We start from the raw sequence: 17,871 nt of genomic DNA, 5'->3' as shown, positions 1-17,871 counted from the left end.
ACCAGGAATAATGCTTTTATAGGAAGCCAGGTTCAGAAGTGCAATTTGGGATTGTACTTCCTGACTCCCCTAGAAACCAGGCTTCCCTGTCTCTCCCCTACTTATAATCTTGTAAGCAAGCCATTGGTAGTAGCTCTTGTAGCTGGAGGTAAGGGATCCATTAGAACTGGGTGGGAGGGAGCCAGTGATGGAGACAGGGGCTGTAGTGAGGGATGTTAGGGCTTCCTCCTCCTTCCAATCCATCACCACAGGTGTACAAGGAGCATGGGAAAGGCTTGGCCCCTGATCTCTGTATAGCTCCACAAGGCTCTGTGGGGAAAGACTAGTCATAATGGGGGGTTTCTGGGTACCTAAGGACTGAAGTCGGATTTAGCTCCATTTCAAAGGATAGTTCAGATCCAGTTCATCCTGAATATTTTATAGTAATTAAGGAACTGGGCTTTCTTCCAGGACAGAGCCTTCTGTAGGAAGAGGGTTGGGAGAAATTGAAGGGAAGGAAGAATGTGGAACTGAAGCTGAGGATGCTGGACTTGGGGCCATCCCTGGGGTTGGAGGAGTAACAACTGTAGGGAGGGCTGGAGGAGCAGTGAGGGGTGGTCACCTTCCTCATCTCCCAGAGCATCCTTGGTGCTGACTCTGCGATTCCCACCCTGTCCCTACCTGGTGCGAAGGTGAGAATCAGGAGGGGAGGGCCCAGGAAATAGCTTCAGGCAGGAGAGGACCCCATGAAGTTGGGGAAGAGAGAGGGGGAAAGAGAAGAGGAGGGGGAGGAATCCTAAGTTCTGGGGAGTGAAGAAGAGATCTTACGGCTGGCGGACCACCCAGCTTCTGAGACATTTAAGTCGTGCACATGGAAACTGTGTAGAGTGCAATGACTGCACCTTGAGGAGTTCCTTACAAACCATCCTTAGCAAAAGAACGGGGCTCTATGGCTAGGTTTCAGTTGTTTTCTTAGGGTCCTGTTGCAATCAAGGTTAAACCAATCAACTTGCCTTAAGGCTACACCCCAAGATCTCAGTGCTAGGGAGCCGTGGGGGAAGATGGAAAGCCAAGGTGTGGTCATGGGCTGCCCCGCCCCACCTGGACTCCTCCCATCTGGTGCCCCGTCACTGACCTCCTTCTCTATGATGGCCACTTGCTTCTTGGCCAGCTTCTCCAGCTCGATGGACGCGTTGTTGGCGTGCGTCTCCACCTCCTTCTGCAGCTTGAGGCGGTGCTCGTCCATCTCAGCCTTCAGCTTGTTCTCCAGGGCAATCAGCTGCTTCTGGTGCTGGCGCCGCATCCGCTTATATCCTGACATCTGTTCCCGCAACTCGTTCTCCTGCTCATGCTCATGGATCTGCCGTGTGACCTGGATTGGGGAAGGGGCGAGAGCTAGGTGAGGACAACAGGGCCCGCGGCCTCATAGACTTAGAGGGGCCAGGGAGGCGAGGGAGGCCCAGGCAGCTCAAATCGCTTGTGCAAAGTCACCAGATCATGGATTTAGAGGTTGAAAGGCCACTAGAAGCCCTCTAATCCCTGCCCCCATCTTACAAATGGGGAAACAGAGGCCGAGAGAGGTCGGACATCTTGCCCAATCACACAGCTAACAAGTATCCAAGGTGGAATTGGAACACAGTTTTTCCCGGCTCCAGGCCTGTCACTCTCCATCACACTAAGCTTTAGGGCCTTGATTGTGGGACACACTGGGATATCATTGCAAGAAGCACTAATACATGGGCCTGCCCCTTCTGGAATGGTTTTTAAGTGGGCCCTGTCCCTGGCACCATCATTGGGCCCACAGAGTCTTCTAAAGAGCAGGAATCTGAGCATTAGAAGACACTGTAGAGGCCATCCCATAGCTGAGCAAAGGCCCCTGTAAAATATCCCCCACACTCTGCTATTATTGAAGAGCTCCAGTCAGTGGGAATCTCCTCCCTCCCAAGGCTCAGCCCCGATCGCATCTCTGAACAACTCCCAGGATTTCTTCCCCCTACATCCAGCTAAAAACCGTCTCTTGGCACCTTCGCCCAATGTTCCTCAGAGACAAACAGAACAAACAGGATTCCTCTTCTTGTGTCCCCTCAAAGCTTCCTCTTCTCCAGACTGAAGCCCTCCCTCCACCCTGCCCGCTTCCTTCAACTGATTCCTGGATGGAGCGATCCTCCAGCTCTCTTGCCACCCCACTAGGGATCCCAGTTGGTCAATGTCCTTCCTAAAACGTGCTGCCAAGAATGGAAGGGAGTCTTCATGCCACCTGGAGAGGAGGCTGGCACTACTGGTTCCAATGCTAGCTTCTTCTTCATGTACCCTAAGACTGAGTTGGCTTTTTGGGGGGATAAAACCTTTATTCTTCCTCTTACGGTGAATTTAAAACACATACACATACACACACACACACAAACTCACACACCAGAGAAACACACAAAAAAACAAAACAAAAAAAACTCACTTAGAGGGGCTTGACAGTTTTCCTTTTTAAACTACCTGCTCCATTAGGAAAACAGATGAGACATAATTAAGGTAATGAATGTATCCATGAAAGCTCCAAGGAGGAGGTTGCTTATATGACTTTCTGATATGGCTTGCTTTAAAAAAATTGAAAAAACATATTCTGCGCTTAACAAACACTAAATAAGATGAGCATTTCCATGTATAAAGTTGAATGCAAAAAGGGGATTATATGTGAGACTCTTTTTTGTTTTAACTTGTTTTTTTGGGGGGGGGAGGGCAATGAGGGTTAAGTGACTTGCTCAGGGTCACACAGTTAGTAAGTGTCAAGTATCTGAGGCTGGATTTGAACTCAGGTCCTTCTGAATCCAGGATCGGTATTTTATCCACTGAGCCACCTGAGCCACCTAGCTGCCCCCTATACATGAGACTTTTAATCTTTATTATATGAATCTTATTTTTCCTGTTAAGTATATAAAACACTGAATGTTTTCCTTTCTAAGCTGTCCTGATTGTGCTTCCTTCAGGCCTTTAGGGCTCTCTAGCTATAGAATTGACTTGGCAGTTTCTCTCTTTTGAGGGTCTCCGAAGCCCCATAGTTTGTGGATCTTAGTTTTCCTTTTTCTGCCTCTCTCTTCTGTTTTCTAGAAACTCTTTAAGACTCTTGGCCTTTCGATTTATCTTAATAGTCCCAATCACTCCTGACTTTATTCTCTCTTACCCATTCTAACTCATAAATATAAATGAGCCAACTTAACTTGAAACAAAGAACCTCAGCCAGCATCTGTTTTCAAGCTACTTACTTTTTTTGTGTGTGTGAGGCAATTGGGGTTAAATGACTTGCCCAGGGACACACAGCTAGTAAGTGTGTAAAGTGTCTGAGGCCAGATTTGAACTCAGGTCTTCCTGAATCCAGGGCCGGAGTTCTATCCACTGCGCCACCTAGCTGCCCCCTACTTACTTTTTTTTTTTTTTTTTTTTTTTAGTGAGGCAATTGGGGCCAAGTGACTTGCCCAGGGTCACACAGCTAGTAAGTGTTAAGTGTCTGAGGCCGGATTTGAACTCAGGTCCTCCTGAATCCAGGGCTGGTGCTCTATCCACTGCACCACCTAGCTGCCCCCCCTACTTACTTTTAACATTACAATTTTACATATAGTACATATAGTATTCCATAACCAACCAATTAGTAGTTAACACTCTCAGATTCCACCCTCCCCCCAGACCTTGTGAATTCATCTGTATATTCTTTTACAGGCAGTACTGAATAGTGGAGAACAGCTAGGTGGCACCATAGTGCAGAGTGGCAGGCCAGGAGTCACAAAGACATAAGTTCAAATCCGACCTCAGACACTTACTAGCTATGAGACCCTGAGTAAGTCCCTTCACATTTCAGTGCCTTGGGCAACGCTCTAAGCTTCAGAGCAGGTGCTTATGGGCATCAGTGGAGGGGGTTTCCCCACCTGGGAGTACCCTAATACCAATGAAGCCAATCTCTACCCTATTCTCTCACAGTTTTAATAGCATGGATACAGGACTTCTATTTCTGGGATTTGGTTTTTTTTCTTCTTGCTTTGTTTATATCCTGTAAACCTTTCCAAATTACCTTGCTGATATTTTTCAGCAGTATTATAGCATTTCATTAGACTGATTTATTCCTTGGGTATTTTTCAGTCTGGACCTGTGATTTACATGGGTTTGGGGAGTTCCTGGTATAGCAGGATCCTCCGCGCATGCAGATCTGCAACTGGCCTGTAACTTCCAGTCGTGTGTGGAGTTACTGGGGGGCCATGAAGCTTCTGAGTGACCTGCCCAGGTTTACAAGCTAATTAAGTATTCAAGGAAGGCCTCAGTCCTAGGCCTTCCTCACTTACAGGCCAAACGTGCGTCCCTTTCACTGATGTATTAAAGGCTGTTCACTCATGCACCAACTATTGGGAACAGAATCCATTTCCATTTTTTTTTGGCAATTATAAATAATGCTGCCATGCATATTTTTGTGGAACAGCTAGGAGGTGCAATGGATAGAACACTGGTCCTGAAGTTGGGAGGACCTGAGTTCAAATCTCACCACAGACCCTTAGTAGCTGTGTGACCCTGGGTAAGTCACTTAATCCCAATTGCCTTAAACATCCAGGGTCCTCTCCAGTTGTTCTGATCTATATCTAGCCATTGGACCCAGATGGCTCTGGAGGAGAGAGTGAGGTTGGTGACCTTGCACAGCCCTCCCTTACTTTAATTCATTGCAAGTCATGACATCACCTTGATGGCATGTTCCTCTTCGAGAATGAAGGAAAAACAACAAGAAGAACATTTTTGAGCAGATAGCTTCTGAGATACATTCCTAGTATTACTGCAGATGGCACAATGAATCTGGGGTCAGGAAAACCTGAATTTGAATCCTGCCTTAGGCACTTACTAGGTGAGTAACCCTGAGCAAGTCACTTTGCTTCTGTCTGTCTCAGTTTCCTCATCTGTAAAATGGGGATAATGAATAGTACAAAGTCCCAGCATGGTTGTGGGGAGAAAAATGAGCTGATATTTGTAAAGCACTTTGCAAACCTTAAAGTGTTAAATGAATGCTAGCTATTATTATGAATTACTATAATATTCCCAATAATGAGATCTCTCTGTCATTTTAGAAAAGTCATGGATGACTTTGCAAAAAGACCTTCCTTCTATTATTTTCTGCACATCACACCACTCTCCCTCCCTCTCTTCATCCCCTCACCCGCACCCCACAATGTGTCCTCTCCATGGGTCAAAGTGCTTTCAGGTACAAAGAGCACCTTGTTCCCCTGCTCCCTTTGGAAGGTGTCCCTATGTGTGAGATTGAGGCCTGTGGAACAAAGGCCTGCTCTTCTGCAAGCAGAGTATTATCAGAGTATACCGTTAAACATTAGCCGATCTTTGACAACTTTCCAGTTGAAACTCACTCTAGGGTTGGTGTTCATTGCTCGGGCCTAAGTAGACACAATCCTCTTTAAAGTGTGGGAAACAAGAGCAGAAGTACAGATGGAGAATTAAAAATGGAAAACGCCACTGGAAGTGCTCGTTCATTTGAAGGGAGGCATCTTCAGAAAGACTGAGGTTGGGATGCATTGACCAGCAAACAAAAGAAAGTGGATAATCTATTGATAGGCCACAGATGAATGACTTAAACACTGGGGCTACTTGGGGTGGGGAGGAGGGGAGATGGGATAAGGACTGGATTACAGGTATAAATTTTACTTTCTGACAAACAGAAGGCCTTCACCTTACTTAAACTCAGCCCTTTCAAAAATAATCCAATCTTCAGGAGGGAAACTACCCATCTCTCCTATATCTTAGACAGTGATGGCAATGCAAAGTGGATATCCTGACAGTGACTGTCAGGAGACATAGTCTTCAGAGATAGTTTCTTTCCTTTTTTCAGCATTGTTGGAGACAGCTGGGTGGCCCAGTGGATGGAGCAATGGGCATGGAGTCCGGAAGAGTTGAGCTCGGACCCGGCCTTAGACACGTATTAGCTGCGTGATCCTGGGCAAGTCACTTAACTTCAATTTACCTCAGTTTGCTCCTCTGGGAATGATAATAATAGCACTTACTTCCCAGGGTTGTAGTGGGTAATCAAATGAGAAAACAACTGTAGGGCATTCATCACAGTGCCCGGCACATGGTCAGTGCTATATAAATGTTAGCTATGATGATTATTATTCAAACCTAGCTTTATATACTTACTAGTTGTGTGATCCTGGACAAGTCACTTGACCTCAATTTTCCTCAGTTTCCTCAACTGTAAATTATATTAGCATTTCTCTCCCAAAGTGCTTGTGAGGATCAAATGAGATGATAATTGTGATAAACAAATGCCTAGCTAAGTGGCCGGCACATAGTAGGTGCTCCGTAAATGCTTATTCCTTTCCCGTCCTTGGCCGTCCCCATTTTGGCTTCCACGCCATAAAGCCAAACATGGCCTGGTCAACTCTGAAGCTAACGTTATAATTTCAGAAAGGGGAAGGGCCACAGAGAGCTCTGTTTGAAGTGGCTGCTTCCCCAGGCTGCCTGTCCCGAGGGGCTGGGCAGAGCTTCTCCAGATTAGGTTCTGGTTGCTGCTACAGACCAGATCGTACCCGATGGAAACATGCCCAGATACTGAGGAAGCTCAGCAAGGTCTTACCTGAGCCCAAACAGAAGCAGCTTCTAGATGGGGCCTTCTTAGCCTGGGGGCCGTGGACAGATTGCAGGAGGTCCATGAACTCAGAACTTCTCCTGTTCTGATGGTTGTATTTGAATGTCATTGGTTTCCTTTGTAAATCTGTCTCCTTTGATATATTTAAAACCATCATTTTGAGAAGGGGTCCACCAGCTTCACCAGACTCAGCCTAGAGGGTCCAGGACCCCAGAAAAGGGTCTAGCCCATGCCAGAGAAATGGATCCTGGTGAGACTTTCAAGCGTGTGATGGCTAGCTTTTGTGTCACCTAATGCAGGGATGCCAAGTTTTAGAACTGAAGATGAAAGCCAGAAGTTTCAAATAATGAATCTTGGTTGGAGCATAGCCAACAAATGAATCATGGTGAAAACGGAGCTAGCTAACACCCCTTTGAATCCTAGCAGGAAAGAAGCGTGTGTGGGTAAGGGATACTATGGAAGTCACTCCTGGGGGCTCCATTTGGGAAATACACAACAATGTCCGGGTTTGCCTTCCTCCTTCCCATGAGATACTATGGCCCATGGGACTCTGGCTCACAATAGGGTGAGAACCAGGTTGGGGTAGGCAGGGCTTTGCCCCACAGCCGGCCACATTCTGAAGGTGCTGAGCTGGCTCCTCGGGCGTTGGAGGAGTAGCCCAGGGCCTGCTGGGAAGGGTGACCAGGGTTGGCTGACCAATGTTCCAGCCTCTTCCCTTTCACCAGGATGAGGGGAAGTCAGAGAGGCATCTTTGCTTTTCCCTCTTAGCCACAATGCTTTAGGAATCTTCCACCCAAGCTGGGGGCATGGAGGTTAGATGAGGATACATGTGTTTTTTTAAGTTCCCAGTGGGGACAAGTTGGGAAAGGGGCAGAGATGGTGTGTGTGTGTGTGTGTGTGTGTGTGTGTGTGTGTGTGTGTGTGTGTGTGTGTGTGTGTGTGTAGAATTGCCTCGCTCATCTCTAAGAGCTGAACTTCACAAGCCTTTGATTACCTAGTACCCTGCTGGTCCAGCTGCTTTCCTGCTGCCCTCCTTCTTACGTTGGACTGATGAGAGGCTTGGACTAGGCTGGGATCGGAACCCAGGACCAGTGGTGTTTGGAAGGAGTAGGGCAGGGTTGGGGTAAGAGGCCACAGGCTCCCATTCCCTTTTGTCCTCTGACTATACCTCCCCAAGAGTAGGAGGACACAGGTGCCCAGGTTAGAACAGACCCTTGGGGGATTCCATGGGACCTGTTATTGTGTCACCCCCTCCCGGGGGTAGGGATGAGAAGACTTGGGAGTGTAGTTACTCCATCAGGGATGGATGGGATGGTAAACTCTGACTCCCACCACCTTTTATCCTGGGTAGGGGGTCCCTGGCCCTTTACCATCCCCTTCCTTGGGCTGGTATGAAGAGAGAGAGAAATAGAGGCCAAAGGACATACCTGCGTTTGGACGGGGAAGATGCCAGCAGAGGGGAGAGTCAGGTTGGGAAAGAAGGCATGGTTGACATCAGATCTTCCTCCCCTCCCACACCTGCCATTCTGAACACAACTAATTAGCACCTAGTTAGCAAAAACAATTGCTTAAAATAGGAAGCGATCTTCTCTTTGGCAGCCAAATTCTTAGAATAAGTACCCGCCACTCCTGGCCTACACGTCTACTCCTCATTCCCCAGCCTTTTGCACACTAGCTTCCTACCTGCCATTTAACCAGAACTGCTCCCTGTGAGGTGTTCAGAGACCTCTCAAAGGACAGACACATCCACTGGCCTTCTTGACTGGTCTGCGGTTTCTGACCCTGCTGACCAGTTCCTGCTTCCTGGAGGCTCTGTCCTCTTGTCCTGCTTCTTTCCCTACTTGTCTGACCATTACTTCTTAGTGTCCTTTGTTGAGTGACTGCTCCCCTTTGCCCTTCCTCCCAAACAAGGTTCTGTCCCGAGGTCTCTTCTCCTTCTACAGGCCAACTCTTGGTGGTCTCATTCAGTTTATGCGCTCAATTTTCATCCCTCTACATAGTTCCCACACCGATATATTCAGACCTCATCTCTCCCCTGAGCTTCAGTCCCATATCACTAACTGCTTACCAGACCTTCATTTCTACTGGGGGGGGGGGCTGCCATGTTTCTAGGCACTCGGGTTCACATCTTGGCATTTTCCTACCTATTGTCCTTTCCCTAACCTGCAGCATCTAATTCACACCCAAGTCTTATTGATCCTACACTCATAACACCCCATGCCTTCAACAGCATGGCCACATACATACACACCACCCAGGCTCAGGAACTCAGAATCTCTCAACTAGATGACTGCAAGAGCTTCTTAAACAGACTCCTGGCTTCGAGTCTCTCCTCTCAACAAACCATCTTCCATACAGTTACCAAAATAATCTTCTTCCAGCTCCACTCTTAACTGTGTCACTCCATTGGCTCTCCACAGGCCGAGGATAAACTCTAGATTGTTTGGTCCAACTCTTAAAACCTTTCGCAGCCTAACTTCAGTCTGTCTTTCCAGGCTCACTTGGCAGTAACTTCCTTCATGCCTTCTCATTCTGGTGAAACTGGCTCATTTGTTCTTGCCCAAATTCAGCTTCCCATTTTCCAAATCTGTGTCTTTGCACAGGTTGCCCCTAGGCCTGAAATGTCCTCCCTCCTCACCCTCCCCTCTGAGGATGCTTTGCTTTCTTCAGAGCCCAGGGAAACCTCTCTTCATGCTCTTAACTGTTAGGACCCTCCCCCTCCTTAAACCATCACACATCTACTCAGCAGTTCATCAGTTATATTCCCTCTCAAGAATGTAAGCTTCTTGAGGGGAGGCACTGTTTTATTGTTTTATCACGGTATCTTCAGTGCCTTGCATTCAATAAGTCTTTAATAAATGCTTGTTGGACTGGAACAAAGCAGGTGTTCTTTAAACCACTACAGAAATGTGAGATACCATAATAGTGATGTTTATTCTAGACTATAAAAACTACCTGGGTGCTACATTTAATCATCATGGCTCTGGAATGTTAGGGAACCTCAGAGACAATTAAGCCAATCCTTTCATTCTACAAATGAGGAAACTGAGGGAGGTTAAGTGACTTGCCTTCCCCCCCATCTCCTCTGGGTCTCTCTCTCTCCCTCCCCTAATGGAGGGCATCTCCTGCCTCTTGCCCCAAGGACAAATAGTCCCAAGCACAACTGTTCCTCAACTTTGATTTACCTCAAAACAATAAGGCACAACAAATCACCCCCTGGGCAGTGGATCCCAAACGAACATCAAGCTGTTCATCTCTAACAACTTAGGGACTCATGTCCATAGTTAAAGCTGATAGAAATGGCACCAAAGTGATGGGAGCCTGCATGAAAGCCTTGGGAATCTAATTAGGAGAAGCCATTTTCCTGGAAAAGAGCAATTTCCCCTGAATTTGGAGGTCACGTCTTGCCATTGAATCACTGTGACAATGAAATAACTAACACCAGCCCCTGAGAGAGCAGGAGTGCTGGCTGGTTTCAGGAAGTGGGATGGCTGGACAGCTCCCAATGAAGCTGTCTCAATACAGTGACTTTCCTCAGCTTAGTGGATAACACATCACCAAGGCAGAAGGAATGATTACTTCCTGTCAGGAAAGGATGGAGGCAAAATCAGCACCAAAGATGCCAAAGCTGGAGGAGAATGGAAGCACAGACTGTGTGGTTCAACCACTACTTTCTTTCTATGGGACTTGTCTCACCAACTTCCTTGGTATGAAGGCATCCAATTTTCACTTGAAGACTCTCCCTAGTGACGAGCAACTCACTACCTTTCAAGGTGTCCTACTGCTTTTACTGACCGTGTCACTTCCTCACTCAACAAACTGTGGTGGTTTCCTCTCATCTCTAGGAACAAATATTGACGTCTTTCTGGTGTTCAAAGCCTCCCACAACCTGGTCCTCATTTACCTTTCTAGCCTTATTGTACATCATTCCCCCTTGTATATTCTATAGCACAGTCAAACTAGCCTTATTACTGATCCTCACATGTGGCACTCCCAACTTCACCTCTGTTTGCCTCAGTTTCTTTATCTGTAAAACAGGGATCCTAGCAGTACCTGCCTCCCTGGATTATTGTGAAGAGCAAATGAGACAACGTTTGTAAAAAGCACTTGGCACAGTGCCTGGCACATACCAGGTACATGCTATTGCTTATTCCATCCCTTCCGCCTACTCCAGTGCTCCCAGGTACAAATATCTTCTTTTACCAAATTACCGTTCATTGATTTTACACACACACACACACACACACACACACACACACACACACACACACACACACACTTATAGATGCACACACAAATACATACACACATGTATATGTACTCTATATCACACACATATATGCATACACAATACATATGTATAGCTACTATGTACTATATATACACACAAGTATATCTACTTATACACATGCACCCACAACACAGATGTACACACATGTGCAAATATATGCACACGTGCATATCTACTTATATACACACTCAGAAATACACATACATGTACTCTCTATATCATACACATATATGTATACACAATACATCTATATAGCTACTATGTACTACATACACACACATGTATATCTACTTATACACATGCACACACAACACAGATATACACACATGTGCAAATACATGTACACACATGCGATGCATATCTACTTATATACACACATATGTACTCTATACCACACATATGTATAGCTACTATGTACTATATACACACAACACATATGCACACATATGTGAAAATATATGCACACATGCATATCTACTTATATACACACTCAGAAATATACACACATATGTACTCTATATCACACATACATGTATACACAATACATATGTATAGTCACTATGTACTATATATACACACAAGTATATCTACTTACACACATGCACACACAACACATATGTATACACATGTGAAAATATATGCATGCATGCATGCACATACATATACATGCATATCTACTTATATACATACTCAGAAATACACACACATATGTACTCTATATCACACATATATGTATACACAATACATATGTATAGCTACTATGTACTACATATATACACAAGTATATCTATTTATACACACATATATAATACAAATATACACAGATATACATATATATATACACACATACACACATATATATTTCTTGTTTTCTTTGATAGAATGTGAGCCCCTTGAGGGCAGAGACTGTATCATTTCTGCCTTGGTGTCCCCAGTGCCTAGCCCACTGCCTGGTATATAGTGGGCACTAAATGCATGTTTGTTGATTGCTTGATCTTACAGCTCTACTTGCTAAGGCAGCTTTTCTTGACGGGAAGCTCAGTCTCCTTCTCCATCTAACTCCCGCCCACCCCTCCTAGCTCTGCCCTGTGGATCTGAGCCTGCCTGGGTCTTAAGAGCTAAGAAACAAGAGGAAAAATGGTAAGTCTAAAAATGGCAGACATTCATAGCAATGGTGGTTGCCACGGCTTCCATGACAGCAGTGATGTTTTTCACAAAATGTACTCTAACAGGCTAGGATTTCTAGTAGACTTTTCTAAACCCTAACCCCTGTGGTTCCCTCTTGCAGGAGAGCCATGTCACTGGCCGCCATCTGCTGGGTGATTGGCGTGAGGGATGCATGTCAATTACAGGTAAGCCAGAAGCAGATGGAGAAAAGAAAAGGGGGTGGGGAATGGAAACTTTAGGGACAAGTAAGAAAATATTGATGCCTCAATCATTTCCTACTCCTAAACAATTCTCAAAGAGACCCTGCTCCTGGGCTCTGCATCTGGGGCTGGGCTTGTCAGCCCTGAGGTATGTGATTCCACTTAGAACTGGAAGGGCCCTTAGAGGTCACTGAGTGTAACCCACTCAGCTTATAGATGAGGGCACCAAGGGTGGCCAGAGAGGTGATGCTACTTGCCCAGGTCACCCAGCTTGTAAGTGTCTCAGGTCTTCCTGGCTCCTAGTCCAACATTCCATCTAGTACAGCCTGATGCTTCATTTTTACAGCCTTCCCATCCCATTCACATAAAACCCTCCACCAAACACCACCTCTGGGCTTACATCAAATCAACATAAATCTAGAGAGCCCTACTAAGTTCAAGCCACTGTTTGAGCAAAGCTTCAGTTCGTTCATTCATTCATTCATTCATTCATTCATTCATTCATTCATTCATTCATTCATTCAGGAATGTAGTCTCTGTGGCTATAAAGGCAGCAAAAGAAGCTGCCTCTGTGCTCAAGGGGATTACATTCTATTCAAAATAGATAATAAATAGCTTATTGAACAAGAATCAGGTGAGTGATCGATGATAATGTATCTCTTAGGCAGCTAGGTAGAATAGTGTTGGACTTGGAATCAGGAAGAGCTGAGTTCGGATTCAGCCTCAGACACTCACTATCCACATGACCCTGGGCAAGTCATTCAACTTCCCTCCTCCGCAGTTTACTCATCTATAAAAATGGGGTAATAACAGCACCCAGGGTGAGGATATGAGATAATTTTGTAAAGTGCTTTGCAAATCTGAAGTGCTCTATCAATGCTATCATTAGCATCCTAAGATCAAAGCCAGCCCTCCAGATTAAGTCTTGGTAAGAATAAAAGTAACATGTATATAGAGAGGTGCCACTTAGATACTTAGAACAAACGAGACCTATGCAAAGTTCGTCAAGATGCTATGAGTCACCTGTTGGCATAAGACAGTTCTTCCCTCTTTGGGGGCTAAGGGAGGTGGTAGTGGCAGGGAACACATGTGTGGATCCTCAAGGCTGTGACTTGTGACTTAAGAAAGTCAGCTCTGAGAGCCAATAGAAAGGCAGTTTGGAAAACCTGTTTGTGCTCCCTTAAGACTGCCAAGGAGCCAGCAGCCTGAATCACCAGTGATATAGTCCCTGGGGCAGATGGGAGCCATGGGATGCTTGGAGGGGAGCTGGCCAAGAATGGTGCACCCAACCTGGAGTCACACAAGGTTCCCAAAGTGTCCTGGAGCACCCAACTCAGGGAGATGCCATTTAAAATCACTTAAAGGGTTGTGTTGAGGGTACATGTAAGTGGAAAAACTAATACTTCCAATGAGGTTTCCAAGGGGCAAAGTGCCATGATTGATTTAGAGTCCACAGAGACCTAGGTTCGAACCTCTGATACTCCCTAGTTGGCTGACCCTGCTCAGGTTGCTTTAGCCCTCTCAGGCTTGGGTCCTTCCACTGTGGACATCAGGAGGCTTACACTCCCTGTCTCACTGGTCTGTTGTGAGAAGAACACTCCTACAAGGACACCAGGAACATGAACTGTCAGCAGGGAGACTCCAGACACTAAAGTCCTTCAGAGTTCATAATCCAAGACATAGAGTTGGGAAGGAGTCCAACCCATTCATTTTACAGATAAGGAAACTGACAGTCAGGAGAGTTCAGTGACTTGGCAAAGGTTACACAGACATCAGAGATGGAATTTGAACCAAGTCCCCTGATTCTAAAGACAAGACTTGCTCCTTCCTTCCTTCCTTCCTTCCTTCCTTCCTTCCTTCCTTCCTTCCTTCCTTCCTTCCTTCCTTCCTTCCTTCCTTCCTTCCTTCCTTCCTTCCTTCCTTCCTTCCTTCCTTCCTTCCTTCCTTCCTTCCTTCCTTCCTTCCTTCCTTCCTTCCTTCCCCTCCTTCTTTCCTCTCCTCTCCTCTCCTCTCCTCTCCTCTCCTCTCCTCTCCTCTCCTCTCCTCTCCTCTCCTCTCCTCTCCTCTCCTCTCCTCTCCTCTCCTCTCCTCTCCTCTCCTCTCCTCTCCTCTCCTCTCTTCTCCTCTCCTCTCCTCTCCTCTCCTCTCCTCTCCTCTCCTCTCCTCCCACCCACCCACCCACCCACCTACCTATCTATCTACCTACCTTTTAAGCCCCTTCTATGGATGAGACACTGGGCTAGGTGTCTGGGGATTTGAAGATAAAAACGAAACATTTCATGCTTTCAAGCAGCTTACATTCTTGGTGGCAGAGGAAGGGGAATGGAATGACATGTAGCTGAATAAGTAAATACTATATCCCTATACATATACACACACATATGTATATATGTTTGTGTGTGTGTGTGTGTGTGTGTGTATTCCTAGGAACACAGAACCCTAGACAGTACCAGTGTGCTGTGGCCATGAGGTCATGAAGAGTCGGACACGACCGATTGACCAAACAACAACAAAAGTTAAATTGTTAGCTAATCATAGTAATTATTAATATAACTGATGCTTTGGGGAGATAGTTGTAGCTAAAGAGAAGACCTGAGTTCAAGTCCAGTTTCTACATATATTACTCGTGGGACCCTTTTGTGCCTCAGATAATTGTATAATACTTTAAATTAGAGGAGAGTTGCTGATATGCATCAGTGGGAGAGAATCTTCACACTGAGGGCCTCCCACATTAATGGAACCCCATATATAAAAAGTCAGTCTCTCTCTCTCTCTCTCTCCATACACACACAGAAGCAGTTACAATGTCAGGCCTGGAATCAGGAAGACTCATCCTCCTGAGTTAAAATCTGGCCTCAGACACTTCCTAGCTGGGTGACCCAGGGCAAGTCACTTCACTCTGTTTGCTTCAGTTTCCTTATCTGTAAAATAAGCTAGACAAGGAAATGGCAAACCACTCCAGTATCTCTGCCAAGAAAACCCCAAATGGGGTCATGAAGACTGAACAACAATAACATATGCATAAACACACAATGTATGTATATATATATACATATATACATGTATATGTTACACACACATACATATATATGTCTATATAGTGCTTTAAGGTCTACAAAGTGCTTTGCATGAGCCTTCTGACAACTCTGAGACAAACAGATGTGTCCTTTGTTGCTTGAGATATAAACTACTAATAGTAGGAGTTCATGACATAGTGAAATTTTCAGAGGAAGCCATCTTAGATAGATCAACAGTTGGAACCTTCTCGGGGGTCCCTGGAATCAAACTACCACATCGCTAAAGACCAGTAAAGATTTACCAGCAAGAACATCTCAAAGGAACATGGAGGAGCACAGCAAGGGTGTGTGTGTGTGTGTGTATTTCAGCAATCATGTACACACTTGTTTTTTTATCCTAATGAATCTGCTGTCTATTAAAAACCTTGAAGGGCAGCTAGGTGGCACAGGAGATAGAGCATGAGCCCTGGAGTCAAGAGGACCTGAGTTCAAATATGGTATCAGACACTTGCTAGCTATGTGACCCTGAGCAAGTCACTAAACCCTGTTCCCCCCGCCCCCCCCCCCCCCCCATTGGAAAGTAAGAAAAAATAGGGGCCCAAGTATTTAAGATTCCTGAAGATGTCCTTCCTTCCCCTTCCTTTCTTTTCCTTTTTTTTTTTTCAGGGCAATGAGGGTTAAGTGATCAGCCCAGGGTCACATAGCTAGTGTCAAGTGTCTGAGGCTGAATTTGAACTCAGGTTCTCCTGAATCCAGGGCTGGTGCTTTATACACTGTGCCACCTAGCTGCCCCTTCCCTTACTTTTCAAAGTTGAGACTAGAGAAGGCAAGAGTGCTGAACTTGGGAGTGGAAGGACCCGAGTTCAGATCCTAGCTCTGACACTTACTAAACTTTGTGACCTTAGGCAAGTGATTCAACTTCTCTGGGCCTCAGTTTTCTCCTCTGAAAATAGGGCAGATGACCTTAAGGTTCCTTCCAGCCCTGTTTCTATGAACCTCTCGGTCTTGCATGTAGGAGAAAGAGTATAACTTGTGAAGTTCTCAGAAAGTTTCTTTTGGGGCCAAGGCCCCTATGCATTAATTTTCAAAAATACATTGTTCAGTTTCACCCAACAGGGCAAAATCTCTATTTCACAGTGTCCAAGTCATAAAGTAGGACAACAAAAGTCCATAGACACTCATCTTTCTGTTCCTTTCAATCAGAAATCGTGGCACTGAGGGAAATATATGGGACGGGAAAAAGAAACCAACCAACAATTGTTTTTAAAATTTTTCACTATGGTGTGAGACTACTTGCTCTTGCTAAGCAAAGATTTTTGTTGAGGAAAGGTGAGTTGGTTAAAGTTTCAGCCAATTTTTGTTGCTATTTGAAATAATACCCCAAATAATTGGGATCAAGGGATTTAGAGCTTGGGATCAACCTTAGAAATAATTTAAAACAATCCTTTTACAGAAGAAGAAACTGAGTCCTGGGGAGGTGAAACAGCGAAGATCATGCAGAGATTAAGTGGGAGAGCTGGGATTTCCACACTCAGATCTTGGTTCCCAAGTCTAGCATTTTTTTCTATTCAGCCATCTGCCTTCTCTCTTTCTCTTCCTACATTAGAGGCTGCAATGAAATGAATCAATTTAGTATGTACCACTCATTGTGGATTTCAGCAATGACTTGATTAAGGCTTTGATATTAGTTCTCTATTATATTGGCTACTGGTTATCAGCTGTCTCATCCTGATTTTCCAATAACCTGAATATTTTTTGCCACTTTTGCTTGAAGTAACACCCATATTCCATGAGAGGTACAGCAGAGTTTTTTAAAGCTCCTGTGCTAGCTTTGATGTCCTTCCTGCAATCAATCTTTAAAATATTACAACGGATAAGAAGGCATTGGAAAGGTACCTCAAGTTACAAGGGGCTGATGTGTTTGAAAGTCTGGGTTAAAAAAAAAATACAAAAACAACCTAAAACATCTCCCTACTGTGCGTTAGGTTGATCAATATGAACGTTAGCCAAACACCATCATTGCTGTTCCCTCCCATTCATTTCTTCCCCATAGGAAACACTGACCTCATATAAACTCCAACCAACCCTACCATGACCCCAAATGCACTCCATGTTAGGAAGCAACCCTTTATAAACAAATAACCTCGTCTGGGCTCAGTCCTTCTTCTTGCCAAGGCAGTAACCCATCAGCCATTCTTCCTGGAACTAAGTACTGAGGCAGAGAACTTTCAGCAAATCAAAATCTTGTCAACAGTGCCAATGGGAAAGAGTCACAAAGAAAGGGAATTCCAGAGGGCTTCTGGCGCCCTAGCCTGGAGAGTTGGGGAAGAGGAATATGGAAAGGAGAGGTCTCAAGCTCATGGAGAAGCAGCTTCTGGAGCCTAGGGACAGACAGAGGAGCCCGCCTTGGCTGAGTTCAGAAACGTGAGGGAGCTTGGGACCAAGCAGGGGTGATAGTAGCAATAACCTCCTGGGAGCTAAGGGAGGCCATCAATATATCATGTGGGAATCTGAGCAAGGCCCGTGAAATGCAAATGTAACTCCTCTCCAAGGAAAAAAAATAATTTCAGTTAGCGTGATGTCAGTTTTCTATTGGAT

General features: G+C 45.3%; 1 protein-coding gene across 4 annotated transcripts in view; it reads right to left on the bottom strand.

Moving 5' to 3' along the window:
• TAOK3 (TAO kinase 3) overlaps window positions 1-17,871 on the bottom strand; it is a 247,833-nt gene that overhangs the window by 39,372 nt on the left and 190,590 nt on the right. For all 4 annotated transcript variants that reach the window (XM_043986734.1, XM_043986743.1, XM_043986749.1 and 1 more), the window contains one exon: window positions 1,115-1,351. In XM_043986734.1, the coding sequence (XP_043842669.1) occupies window positions 1,115-1,351 (237 nt within the window). The remainder of the gene's footprint in view (window positions 1-1,114; window positions 1,352-17,871) is intronic.

Source organism: Dromiciops gliroides, chromosome 1 (genome assembly GCF_019393635.1).
Source record: "Dromiciops gliroides isolate mDroGli1 chromosome 1, mDroGli1.pri, whole genome shotgun sequence".
NCBI lineage: Eukaryota > Metazoa > Chordata > Mammalia > Microbiotheria > Microbiotheriidae > Dromiciops > Dromiciops gliroides.
This window is presented reverse-complemented; position numbering and strand designations above follow the sequence as displayed.